Consider the following 12,612-nt stretch of genomic DNA (forward strand, 5'->3'; position numbering starts at 1 on the left):
ACTGCCAAACATAGTGCTGAAAAACAGCATCCATCATGAATCTACATAGAGGGAGAAGAATGGAAGCTATATTGTGGTTCATTAAATAGATGGGACCATACTGATGTATGTACCTGTGATGCTCCACAGCCTTAGACACGTCCAACACTATGGTGAAGAAGCAGGTGTTTGAGCTGCTGGCTGCCCTCAGCATGTTCTCCTCAGATGGTTACCGCCTGGCTCTGGATGCGCTCGACCACTACAAGGTAAGCGGTCCATCTGCAGAGGAGTCGTTCTGAAAGTTTAAAGTTTATTGACAAAATGGCCTGAACCTAATTACAAGGTAAGAGTTTCTGTGACTGATAAAAGCCTTTTGGTGCCCTCTAGTGTTGGACTGTGTGCGTCGTTGACCTCATCACAGGCAAACTTCTCCAAATGGATATTAAATTCATAAGGTGTCTGATTGTTCTCCTCAGGGCGTGAAGACCCAGCAGTATCGCTTCAGTGTGATCATGAATGAGATGCAGGCCACAGACAACGTGCCTTACATGGTCACCCTGCTCAGCGTTATCAATGCCCTCATCTTTGGGACAGACGACCTCAGGGAGAGAGATAAGATGAGAAAGGAGTTTATCGGTAGGCTGTGGCACCAGTAATTGTCACCTTCCCTGTTGAGCTGCTGCTCAACAATTTATCAGCAATCTAGTCTCAACTCTCAACAATTAGCATCTGACAGCAAGGTCACGCAGTGGGGAATTTTTAATGAAAAAGTCGTTCTCCTGTGGTGAAAATCCATGCGCCCGCAGAGGAGAAAGTAGGTCATCAGCAATAGCACTGTTACAAATATATCTGTCACTATATCTGTCTAAGAATAGTTCTGATGACCTATTCTTATTTTGGTTTCAAAACACACCTGAGAACAGTGCAAATGTCACGTTTCCAGTAATGCATCTTCATGGCCACATGAACAGTGACAAACTCTCTATAATGGAAGGATGAACAGCATGTCAGTCATTTTGCTTAAACAAAAAATATAGCCTTTATTTGATTTCATTGACACAAAATGTGCCTCATTTGACAAGATGTTGATCATACTTTTATAGTACAGTCACGCATGCATGAGGGCAGGGTGTGGACAACAGACAGTACACAAATACATATATATCGACGAATCCACAGGAGCGCTTCGGAGCGGTGCGGAGCGGCACCCGCTTGACACCACAGTTATGATTGCCGCTCTGTGGATTCGTCAATACACAAAACATAATGTGGCAGTCTAATGTCGACAGGGAAGCCTGGCAATGCTGTCATTGGCCACTCCCATTTTGTAATTGCACACCTGTGACTTTCCTGTCAGCAGCCAGCATGTGTTCTTTGAATTTACTGAGCATTCCCAATGAAAACTCACAAATGTGTTTTGTTGTTGTCTTGCAGGGCTGCAATTACTTGATATGCTGCCCAAATTGAGGTGAGCGTGAGCATTCCCTCTGTGTTATCATAGTGGTTGAATCAGTCTGTTCCTATTTCTATAGCAATACCTGGAATACATTTTATTTTAGATTATTTGTTTTATTCAATGCAAAAATGAAAATATTAAATTTTAGTTAAATGTTTTCACTGAATACTGTATATTGTTGTAAAATCAAATGAAAGTTGGAGAACATGTTCCCACATTGCTCTACTTTCTTGAGTGTTATTTGCCCATCCTCTGAGCTCTGAAGCCTTCCAATGCCCAGCTGTAATCTGTGCTTTTCTGGCTTGCAGAGAGGAAGAGGATGAAGACTTGATTATTCAGTGTGAAGCTTTTGAAGAGGCCATGGCTGAGGATGAGGATGAGTTGTTGAGGGTCTATGGAGGCATTGACATGAGCAATCACCTGGAGGTGTTTACTACTCTCTTCAACAAGGTGAGCCATGACTATTTTATAGTATTCGTGTTGGTAATCCAAACCTGTGCTGGTGCGGAAGGCAAGAGCAGTAAACTGTTTTTGCCCACCCACCAATAATGTTTACATAATTTAAAGCTATTGGCGTCATCATGTTAACAAGCGGACTTGGTCCATACAGGACGTGTAGGTTAATCACAAGGTTTTATAATATGTACTGTACTAACTGGAGCAAAATAAACTGAACAAAGTTATAATGTGATATGATATGAATGTTTTACTGTGTGGCTGGTGAAGAATGGACCATACCACTCAAGTGTTTGTGTGTGTTAAATCATAATCTATACAGTGAGAAGCAAAATTATTCAAAGGAAAAAGTTTGTACTTTTTGTGGTTTTTGTGTGTATATCTGTGTTGCTGTGTTCATCCAGGTGAGCAGCTCCCCAGCCTCCCTACAGCTGTTGTCCATCCTACAGACGTTGCTGCATCTGGGGCCTGAGCGCTGTGACATCTGGCAGGCCCTGGAGGCTCTGACTAACAGAGCCATCCTGCTGGCCCAAGACTGTGAGTTTACACATGCATTTAGATGAACACAAACAGAAATCCAGAAGGTTATTTTTCTGAATTAAGACTTTGGTTCAGTTTGTGTTTTTTGTCAAGGAAAGCCATAGATCATGATGTTTACAGTGGGTGTATTTATAGAGGACATTATTCAGATGGCAGTGAGAAACCGTAATTTCCAGCCCAGAGTGTGTTGTGAGAGCAAAATCGGCGCCTTGTGAACATGGTCAATGAGAGGTAGTTTTTAAATGTGGTTCCTCTGTGTCTGTGCTTTTGGTGGTTCCAGCTCGGATGGAATCCTCTGAGAAGATCACCCAGCGCTTGACGTTCTCCAAAGTCAAGAGCGGCGTAGTTCAGAATGAGGTCGACGGCCAGCTGGTCAGGAAGGCAGACAAGGCCATTCAGACAGACCACGTGGACGGAGACAAAGACGGACCAGACGGAACCCTCTCAACCACCCAAATGCCACCGCTTGCCTCTCCTCCACCCCCTCCTCCACCTCCTCCTCCACCCCCACCGCCCCTACCTCCCTGTATGACGGGGCCACAACCCCCAGGCACCAACCAGTGCCCTCCGCCACCACCACCACCACCTCCACCCTACATAGGTGGTGGACCTCCTCCACCTCCTCCCTTACCAGGAATGTTCTGTGGGCCAGGGATGCCACTCCCTCCACCACCCCCTCCCCTACCTGGCATGGGAGGCTGTGGAGGGCCTCCACCACCCCCTCCCCTACCGGGTATGCCTCCTCCCCCTCCTCCCCCCCCTGGCATGATCGTGGCTCAGAGCTGCCAGTCCCTGGGCCGTTCTGCGATGGTCCCAGCCAGGGCCGCCCGATGCCCGACTCTGAGGATGAAGAAGCTCAACTGGCAAAAGCTTCGTGCCGTTACTGGTGAGTGGGAGAACCATGTGCATTTTCCAAGATGATATCTAGCATTTAGTATAGTAACATTTAGTATAACAAAGCATTAGACATAGTTTAACTTTTTCCTGCTGAGAAAAGGGGAGCAAATACTGGGGTGAAACAATTCATTGATTGATTATTCGATCAATAGAAAAGGTATATTTAAATTCAGTAATAGAAATAATTGGTTTAGTGATCATGTAAACATTTCTAATATTTGCTATTTACAATAAGAGTATAGTTCTCCTAAGACACAACAGTAAGCCAGCCTCTGAGCATCAGCTGATTCCTGCCAAGGTCTTCCCTATCAGCTGATGCTCAGCTCAGCTAAGCCCACCTCCACCCCAGCTCCCCCTTTTTATAAGCATCTGACCTTACTAATATCATTATTGTGCTATGGTTATTGCTGCTCTGATCTGTCGTACCTGGGAGGGTCTTTGCTTGCTGTTCTCCCTGCCTGTGGCATTCCATACATGTGCATGGAAGGGCAGGCAGGTCCCAGAACGGACCTATGCCAGCAAACGTTTCATTTATTTTTGATGCTCTGAATATCTTGTATTTGATCCATATTATCTGTTTTTGACTGATGGGTAAACATTACTATAATTTTATGGTCTAATTTAAGTGCATAGATTCATTAAAAAAAATAAAAACAGATTAATGGACCATGAAAATAATCATTAGTTGCAGCCATGAAGTGTGATATAACGATATAATGTAATGCTGTCAGGTTATGGCTCATTTTAAGTGTTTCTCCTTCACCTTGCACCTCAACACAGATGGTAACTCCATGTGGACATCGTCTCAGAAGATCCCTCCCGTTCTTGAGCCCGACTACAGCAGCATCGAGCAATTGTTCAGTTTCCCGGTGACCGAGCCCAAAGACAAGGGGGCAGCTCCGGTCAAGAAGGAGTCTAAAGAGGTATGCTTGGTCACTCAACGCAGCCCCTCAGAGCTGTAGCACTCCCAAACATGTCCATGCTGAACAACCAATAAAATGCTCTAATCACTTAATATATTCCCTTCATTGTTTCTCTTTCTTCTGTAGATTACTTTCCTTGATCCAAAGAAAAACTTGAATCTGAACATATTCCTGAAACAGTTCAGATGGTGAGATATTTTTTTTCCGTTCCCAGTATTGTTTCCATCATCGTGTTGGTCCATCCCTAGCTGAATGTTTTGCCCCCTTTTCTACCCAGCCCAAATGAAGTCGTTGTAGCCATGATCCAGAAGGGGGATCGGACCAAGTTTGACGTGGAGGTGCTTAAACAGCTTCTAAAGCTCCTTCCAGAAAAACACGAGGTTGGCACTACGGGCATGTTGCATAATATTACTTGGACAGAATATTCTCAGCCATACATAACTTCCCACATCTTAACAAGTTGTTTTCTGCCTCAATGTAGATTGAAAATTTGAAGTCATTCCAAGGAGAGAAAGACAAGTTGGCTAATGTAGACCGCTTCTACAATTCACTTCTCTCTGTCCCATGGTAAATGTTCTTACTTTTCATCTATCTGTCTGTAGATCATGTCACTCGATGAAGAATCTGTCTTAGATGTAACAATATTGTTTACATTTTGTCGTTCGATTCATCATTATCAACTGCATTTCTTCCTTCGTCTCTCCAGCTACGAGTTGAGGATTGAGTGTATGTTGCTGTGTGAGGAGACAGCTTCAGTGCTGGACATGCTCAAACCTAAAGCCCAACTAGTGGAGAATGCCTGCCAGTGTAAGTCAACAGAATTCTACAGTATAAAAATATACATTTTCCACTGGTGACGTCATGTTCACACTGAGCCCTCTGTCTGTCAGATGAATAATATGAAGTAAACTGTTCATTAACCTTTTGACTTGCAACCTCTTAGTCATGCCATGTGTGAACATGCAACTGAGCACCAAATTGACTACATGATTAGAAATATACATGAACCTACTGCATGTTTTCTCAGCCCTCAGGGATAGCAACCTCTTGCCCAGTTTCTGCAGGCTTATCCTGGATGTGGGAAACTTCCTGAACTATGTAAGAAGCGCCCCTTCCCTTCTCAATTAGATTTCATCCTTGCTGACATTTAGACTATGATCTTCATCTTAATAAGCTACTGTGTCTACATTCAGGGAAGTCACACAGGTAATGCAGAAGGGTTCAAGCTCAGCTCTCTGCTCAAGCTCACTGAGACCAAAGCCAACAAGAGTCGCATCACACTGCTTCATCACATCCTGGAGGTACGTCCTTATGATTCTTCAGAAAGCCTACTCAAACCCTACTGTTAAAACTTAAATGGCATATTTGGTGATTTTTAACCTCAAGACTACATTGTTCTGTTAGGATATCTGATACATTTTGCAAAGTGTCACACGCATTTAGATGAATACAAACAGAAATACAGAAGGTTGTTTTTCTGAATTAAGACTTTGGTTCAGTTTGTGTTTTTGTCAAGGAAAGCCATAGATCATGATGTTCATAGGGCACTGGATGTCTACATACATGCAGTGTATGTACAGTATGTAATGGGCTGAATGTTTCCAGCTCCTTGAGTGGGCGGCCATAGCTGAACGGAAACTGAATTTCCCCTGTAGGATGAACAAGGTTTCCATTATTTTTAGATGCACAGAATGCACTGGAAAGTTAATGATAGGATTGAGGCTAAAGATCGGCCAGGTCACCCTCAAACATATTTAATTACACCCTATGTGGCTTGTTTTTCCCAGAAAGCAGAGTTGGACCACCCGGAACATTTGGCACTGGCAGATGATCTAGAGATCTGTGAAAAGGCAGCAAGGTATAATAACCTATACTTTTGATCTACTCTAGTTTATGTTTTCTTTTTCTCAGTTCATGGATCTGTAATTGCCTTTATTTGTCTTGTCTTTAGTGTTAACCTGGAGTCTAGCCAGTCAGAGGCTACTGCCTTATTGAAACGACTGAAGGACACCGCCAAGAAAGTCTCCAACTCTGTAGAAGATGTGACGGAGCAATATGCAAAAGTCATTGAGGTAGGTAGAGAAGTTCTCTTCATGGAGATGACAACAAAAAACTGAGGATTCAAACACAAAAGGGCACTGGAATCTTAATGCTCCCCAAATGGGCTGTTTTCTCTTCACTAGGAAAACCTGCAGGCATGCAGCGCTTTAGAGGAGCAGTTCTTGGAGATTGACAAAAAGAGAAGTGAGCTGGCTGTGTACCTATGTGAAGATGCTCATCAGCTCTCCTTGGAGGAGCTCTTTGGAACGATCAAGTCTTTCCGGGGACACTTCATCAAGTCCTTGAAGGTTAGGGAGGTGTTGATGGTACTCTCTGAACCATTGTTCCTGCTATATATTGCATGTTTGTCCTACATAACCATACATCAGAGGCATTTTAGAAGTTGCATGTACTGTATAGTTTTCATTGTTCACAGATCTACACTTGCAGTAAAAAAAAAAAAATCAAGATATTGAAAAGATTAAAGTGATTACATGTTTTATCTCCCACCCTCAGGAAAACAAAAACAGGAAAGAACAAGCAGCTAAGGCAGAGAAAAGAAAGAAACAACTGGCAGAAGAAGAATCCAAGAGACAGAAAGGAGAGAATGGAAAAATAAGTGAGCGCTCTCTCTCTCTCTATCTCTCTCTCTCTCTCTCGTTTTGCAGTGTGACACAGCTGCGCATTCTCCTATGACTCTTCTTCTTTCATAGTGGAAAGGTCTCACTCTGAAAGCGACACACATACTGTACTGTAATCCACACACACGCCATTGCTCACACAGAGCAGCCCTGCCTCTCACTCACAGTGCTGCCCTCAGCTCTCGTCACTCGACTCTGTTTTCCCCACTTCAAAATAGTTCGCTAGTCTTGTCACGGTGTCAACTTGCTGATGATAAGTGCACAGAGCCTCTATGAATGGCTTTTATGGAGAAATATGAGATGTGTTCTGATCAAAAGTAAACTTAATATTCTAATTAATATACGGTATTTTAATATTCCTGTCAACCTTTAAGATATTCCTTTCAATATCTCCCTTGTGGGATTTGGCTTGACTTGGTTGGCATCCCTGGGAATGGCAAGGGACAAACTGCATAGTGTTGTTTGGAAATGCCTGCATCGCATTTGAGGCAAATTAGGAAAGACAACAAGGATATCTGCAAACCCATATGCAATGTTAGGGGTAACGTGTTACAAGTAACGCCGTTACTGCAATCGGTCACGACTTTTCGTGTGACAGTGTCACACAGCTGACGTTATTACTGGTTTGGTTTTGTATTACGTTAATTTGTTGCACCTGTGCGACATGGGAGAGATTGAGAGAAGACAGAGAGGTTATTCTTTAGTAAGCTCCATACAAGTATTCACATTATTTTTGGATTTATTGGTTAACTTTTAAAAGTAACGTTACCCAACACTGCCCATATGTAAGCTATACGGAGCAGTGCCAACCAAGCCTGCTAACCTAGTAATGCCAGGAGAGGATGATATATTTTATTAAAACAGAGGGCCCCCTTGTTTTGTGTGTCATTTTTATATGAGAAATACTTTTGACAATTTGAATATAAAGTATGTATCTTAATCTCTCTGCTCTCTGTCCACACCAGTCAAAAGAGGCCTCCCGCCACCAGATGATGGCTGCATCATCGACCATCTCCTGGCAGATATCAGGAAAGGTTTCTGCCTCAGGAAACCACGGCCCAGGTGCGATTCGGAAAGTCTCCCCTCTAATGAAAAACATAAGGATACTGGCCCACCTGGTAAGGACAAGAGATCGTGGCTTCCATCTGCAATTCCTAGCTTTGCTAGTGAACCTATGAGCCACTTAACCGAGCTGTAAAGCCTTGTATGCTTCTGCAAAAGTTTCATATGACACGTCGTTCGACAAAATCTAAGTATTGTCAAATTAAAAATACTCCTTTCAGTTTAAAATATATAGTTTTGTCACAGAAGCATACATTAGGCTTTATACATCCTGGCTGCTTCATCTCAGCTTTCATCTGTGCTTCCACACTGCTGCTGACGCCATTGCTTGCCTTCTTTGCCAAGCTATTCTCCATAATAGAAGTTCTTATGCATTAATAATGCAAACTCTTATTATACTTCTGTTTTATTAGCATGCATATATATATATATATATATATATATATATATATATATATATATATATATATATATATATATATATATATATATATATATATATATATATTAGCATATTCATAATTGTATTTTCTAAATGCATCAGTGTTGTTAATAGTGCCCGCTTTTCTACTTTCAGAATCAAGTGTCAAGCCTGTAAGAGAAGAAGCCAAGGCCTCGGCTCCAGGAGTATCAACCATTCTAGATCCCAGGCAACCTCAGACAGAGGAGGAATGCAGGGCCACCCCAGACGAAGTAGACGTTCCCTGCAAACCTCAAGAAACCTCAGCCTCAACACAGCGTGCGCCCCTAGACGGACCAACTTTTCCAACGAACTCACCCCAAGGAGGATCGGCATTAACCATGAGGTCACCCTCGGAGGATCCAGTCTCGTTACAGAATGGGGGACACCAAGAGAACGCTGGCACACCACTGAGCACCAGTACCCCACACACGCCGACGGTTGAGTCCCAGGATGGAGGCGAGGCTCAGCCATTCGTCCCCAGACTCAGTTGTCCAACAAATGCGTCTGAGTCCAATGTCATCATCAACAAACAAGGTCCATCCACAGTCTCAGACTCTGGCCTGGTAGAGGCCCTCTTTAATGGCGACAACAGTCAGATCACGGAGAAGTCGGTGCCTGACGAGCCCATAGATAATTTGGTCAAGGGTCAGCTCAATGGAGGGCACACACTTGTGGCTGATATAGACATGAATGGAGAGGAGGGTGATGAAGGTATTTTAAAAGAAATTGAGGAGGATAAAGATAAAGTGGGTCATGAAATGAGCACCTTGGAGGTAGAATCTGTCAAACAGGAGGGGGCTGCCGAAGAGCAGGACAGCATAATGATGAAAAACTTTGGCCCGGGTGAAGTTGTGAGTGGGGAATCCTCAGACTCCAAAGGCAATGAGACATCCGTCAGTGAGATCATTCAGCCACGTGATGCTGCAGACGGACTGGATTCGGAAGATGTGCCATCGTCAGTATCTGAAGCCCTCCCCGCATCCTCAGCTCCCCTTAAAAAAGAATCGAAGAAACGCCAGAAGCTCTTTAGACGAAGCAAAAAGAAAAGCCATGAAGGTAATCCATGTTTGAGCTCAAACAAAGTTCACGTTTATAATGCTAGTCTCTTCTTGACATGTTTTATACATAAGTCCTTTATTATTGGTTTTGTGTTTCTATTGTATTTTACAGTCTACATTAATAGTGTACACTGATCTGTTTGCATGAGTGATTTTATTTATTTCTCATTGAGTGTGAAATACATAATTTGATGTTTTTAGTTGCTATCAGATGTATGTTTGTATATAAAAACCTCACCACATCTGAGTCATTTCATCATGGGTTTAAGTGTTGTCTTTTCCATTTTGACTCTCTGAAACACAAGGTAACAGTGGAAAAGGACACACTAAACATAGCTGTGTGTTACAGTGAGGTAGGTCAAATGACCCGATGAAAAACTAACAATAGTGTAAGCAGGACCGTCATTGCTCCATTGCTACCAAAACCTTGTGTCATTTAACAATCTAATTTGTCAATTTGTCTGATTGGTCTTTAACACATGCTCTTCATTTGGTGTCTTAAGAATCTGGGTCTGTGTGTGTGTGTGTGTGTGCGTCCATGGCTCCTCCTGCTGTTCTTTAATTGACAAATCTTTTGACCGAACTAATCCTGAAGAGGAGTACCACAACTAAACTTCTTTATACTGGTGTAAAATTAATCTAACTTCATGGTTTTCCTGTCTTCAAGAGGGTCGTCTTATCTCTGTAGTGCTTCAAAAAGAAGTGTCAAATGTCTCATTGGAACTATAAATGGGACTGTTTTAACCTACTAACAATACGCCGTCTCATGTGCTTCCTGAAAACTGTTGATCTGGATTTACTGAAACATTGATATGATAATGTAAATATTTCCTAACTATTGATAAAGCTAACAATCATTTTAAAGGAGAGTTGACAAGGTTTGCTTTAAAAATGACAGATTTTATTTCCCATAAAAGTTCATTTCTCTACCAAGTGCCTCATTTAATGCAACAACAATCCATCCTATGTACTTACAATAGTTTTGTTTATTTCCCTAGGGGATTCCAGAAGGAAATCAAGAGGAAAAAGGAAAAATTGAGTCAATAACTCAATGCAGGATTTCTGGTCTTTATATTTCAAGACTAAATAAGTCTTCCTTCTGCAAAGCTTTTATTGTCTCCCTACCACACACACACACACACACACACACACACACACACGCACATGCACACACACAAAAGAAAAAAACAACAGCCTGAACATTAATACATTCATGTAAAATGATTGCCTAGACAGTATGTATAAGAGGAATATTTTTTGAATATAGCATCAAATGTGTTAATATGCTTTGTTATTTTGTATATTTGGTTTATTCAAAATATATTTTACAAAATTATACCTGATACCAATTGAGAATAATACGATTTCTTGTCTTCCGTATATGTGAGAATGCACAGGAAATCATTATTACTGCCTTTTATCAATATCTTATTGTAAAAATAGACACAAATAGACACATGCATGTACACGTGGCACACCACTTATAAAGGTTATAACAACTTGTGACGTTTGTGATTAATTTAATAAAATATGTTTACAGATGAACTGAACATTTGGTTGGCATCACTTTGTGCATTGACTGGATATCTAGACCAGCTATTACCTTTCTGTGGTTACACCACTAAAACATGGGAGGAAAGTGCCTTATATGTGCCTTGCCTAGCAGGCATTATGTTTGGATCAAACAGGTGATCAACATAAATACATGATAGTCAGTAGCTATGGCAGGCTTGGTTCTTTTGGCTTTTGGGTCCAAATAATTTACCTTGTGTTAGTTTAGAAAACGTATCTGGCATGCAGCTCACCACGGATCAGAATCATTTACAATCTCAGCGAATTTACTTGTTATGTTGCAGCATAACGTGTGTGTGTGTGTGTGTGTGTGTGTGTGTGTGTGTGTGTGTGTGTGTGTGTGTATGTATATATGTATGTATGTATGTGTATATATGTGTGTGTATATATATATATATACACTAGACGTTCGGGCCGTACATCTAGATATACCTACATCGCCCCGCCGATCTGACTGATACCCATACAATATATGGAGATCTCTGTATCTGTCAGTCCTTGTCCCTTCTATGCCCATATATGGAAATCCTTGATGTCATCAGTATATGCCCATATATGGGCATGCTGATATGCCCATATATAAAGATCTCTGTATCTGTCAGTCCTTGTCCCCTTTATGCCCATATATGGAGATCACTGATGTCATTAGTATACGCATATATGTTTTTGTGAGAGAATACTTGTGGACTTGCACATATCTGAAAAAGTGGGCTGTTGGGATTGCCATTGGCAGACCCTTGGGCAGAAGTGTACAATTTGAAAACGCAAACAAGAACATTAATTCATATGATCTGGCATCCTTATCACACACGTTTTCACAGCATGAATTAACATAGGAATGGACCATGTGGAGAATATGAATAGTTCAGTTGGCATTGTTTAGTACTAGGCTACTAACTAACTAACTAACTACTTTTCAACCACAGCTGAATCATGAGACGAGACAACAGTATTAAGAATGAGTTCAGGAAGAGACGCCATGAGACAAAAGACAAAATGTCCGGGCAGGCAGATTGGGGAGTAGCCTGGTAAACCCTCCCTCCGGTACCAGGCTAATTGGGGAGAGAAGTATTTATGTGAATGGAAAATGTATTTGTCTTGTAAGCAACAACTGTCCAGCAGTGGCTAAGAAGGGGAACTTAATATAAATTTGAAACCAAAAGTAAGAAGTGTTCCTCATTCCACTATTTCTAAGTGTTGGATTTAGACAAATTACACATCATACCAAATGCTGCTTTATATTGCCTCTTTTAGCCACTTTAACCATGGATATGAAACGTTCCTGTTCCCCTTCCCGTTATTTGACTTGTTCTGCTTTCCTTTCTTCTCTATTCTCGCTTTCCCTATTCTAACTCTTCCTGTTGAGAGCTTGCACAAATAACATCCTCCTTTACACCTAATCATGTGATATGAAAATTACGTTGATTCTGAACCTGAACATTCCAACTTTTGTTGTGGAAATCTGCGGAAATTACATTATTACACTGGAGTCAGCGCTACTAACCCTAAGAATTATTTTATATCC

General features: G+C 41.7%; 1 protein-coding gene across 4 annotated transcripts in view; it reads left to right on the forward strand.

Annotated features, from left to right (window-relative positions):
• Positions 1 to 12,612, forward strand: part of LOC311036586 (inverted formin-2-like) — a 45,333-nt gene that overhangs the window by 15,199 nt on the left and 17,522 nt on the right. Inside the window, exons 3-23 of one of the 4 annotated variants that reach the window (XM_084045360.1) lie at positions 130 to 245; positions 456 to 615; positions 1,414 to 1,447; positions 1,744 to 1,885; positions 2,296 to 2,428; positions 2,712 to 3,317; positions 4,109 to 4,251; positions 4,378 to 4,439; positions 4,529 to 4,631; positions 4,733 to 4,818; positions 4,958 to 5,058; positions 5,279 to 5,349; positions 5,445 to 5,552; positions 6,039 to 6,109; positions 6,203 to 6,323; positions 6,435 to 6,599; positions 6,808 to 6,910; positions 7,898 to 8,050; positions 8,572 to 9,513; positions 9,821 to 9,904; positions 10,514 to 11,026. In XM_084045360.1, coding sequence (XP_083901486.1) covers positions 130 to 245; positions 456 to 615; positions 1,414 to 1,447; positions 1,744 to 1,885; positions 2,296 to 2,428; positions 2,712 to 3,317; positions 4,109 to 4,251; positions 4,378 to 4,439; positions 4,529 to 4,631; positions 4,733 to 4,818; positions 4,958 to 5,058; positions 5,279 to 5,349; positions 5,445 to 5,552; positions 6,039 to 6,109; positions 6,203 to 6,323; positions 6,435 to 6,599; positions 6,808 to 6,910; positions 7,898 to 8,050; positions 8,572 to 9,513; positions 9,821 to 9,867 — 3,467 coding nt within the window. In that variant the 3' untranslated portion in view covers positions 9,868 to 9,904; positions 10,514 to 11,026. Of the gene's footprint in view, positions 1 to 129; positions 246 to 455; positions 616 to 1,413; positions 1,448 to 1,743; positions 1,886 to 2,295; positions 2,429 to 2,711; positions 3,318 to 4,108; positions 4,252 to 4,377; positions 4,440 to 4,528; positions 4,632 to 4,732; positions 4,819 to 4,957; positions 5,059 to 5,278; positions 5,350 to 5,444; positions 5,553 to 6,038; positions 6,110 to 6,202; positions 6,324 to 6,434; positions 6,600 to 6,807; positions 6,911 to 7,897; positions 8,051 to 8,571; positions 9,905 to 10,513; positions 11,027 to 12,612 lie in introns of those variants that run through there. The other 3 variants (XM_084045359.1, XM_084045361.1, XR_014599863.1) reach the window with 3 other exon arrangements.

The sequence above is a fragment of the Gymnoscopelus microlampas genome, assembly GCF_963454915.1.
Source record: "Gymnoscopelus microlampas genome assembly, chromosome: 20".
NCBI lineage: Eukaryota > Metazoa > Chordata > Actinopteri > Myctophiformes > Myctophidae > Gymnoscopelus > Gymnoscopelus microlampas.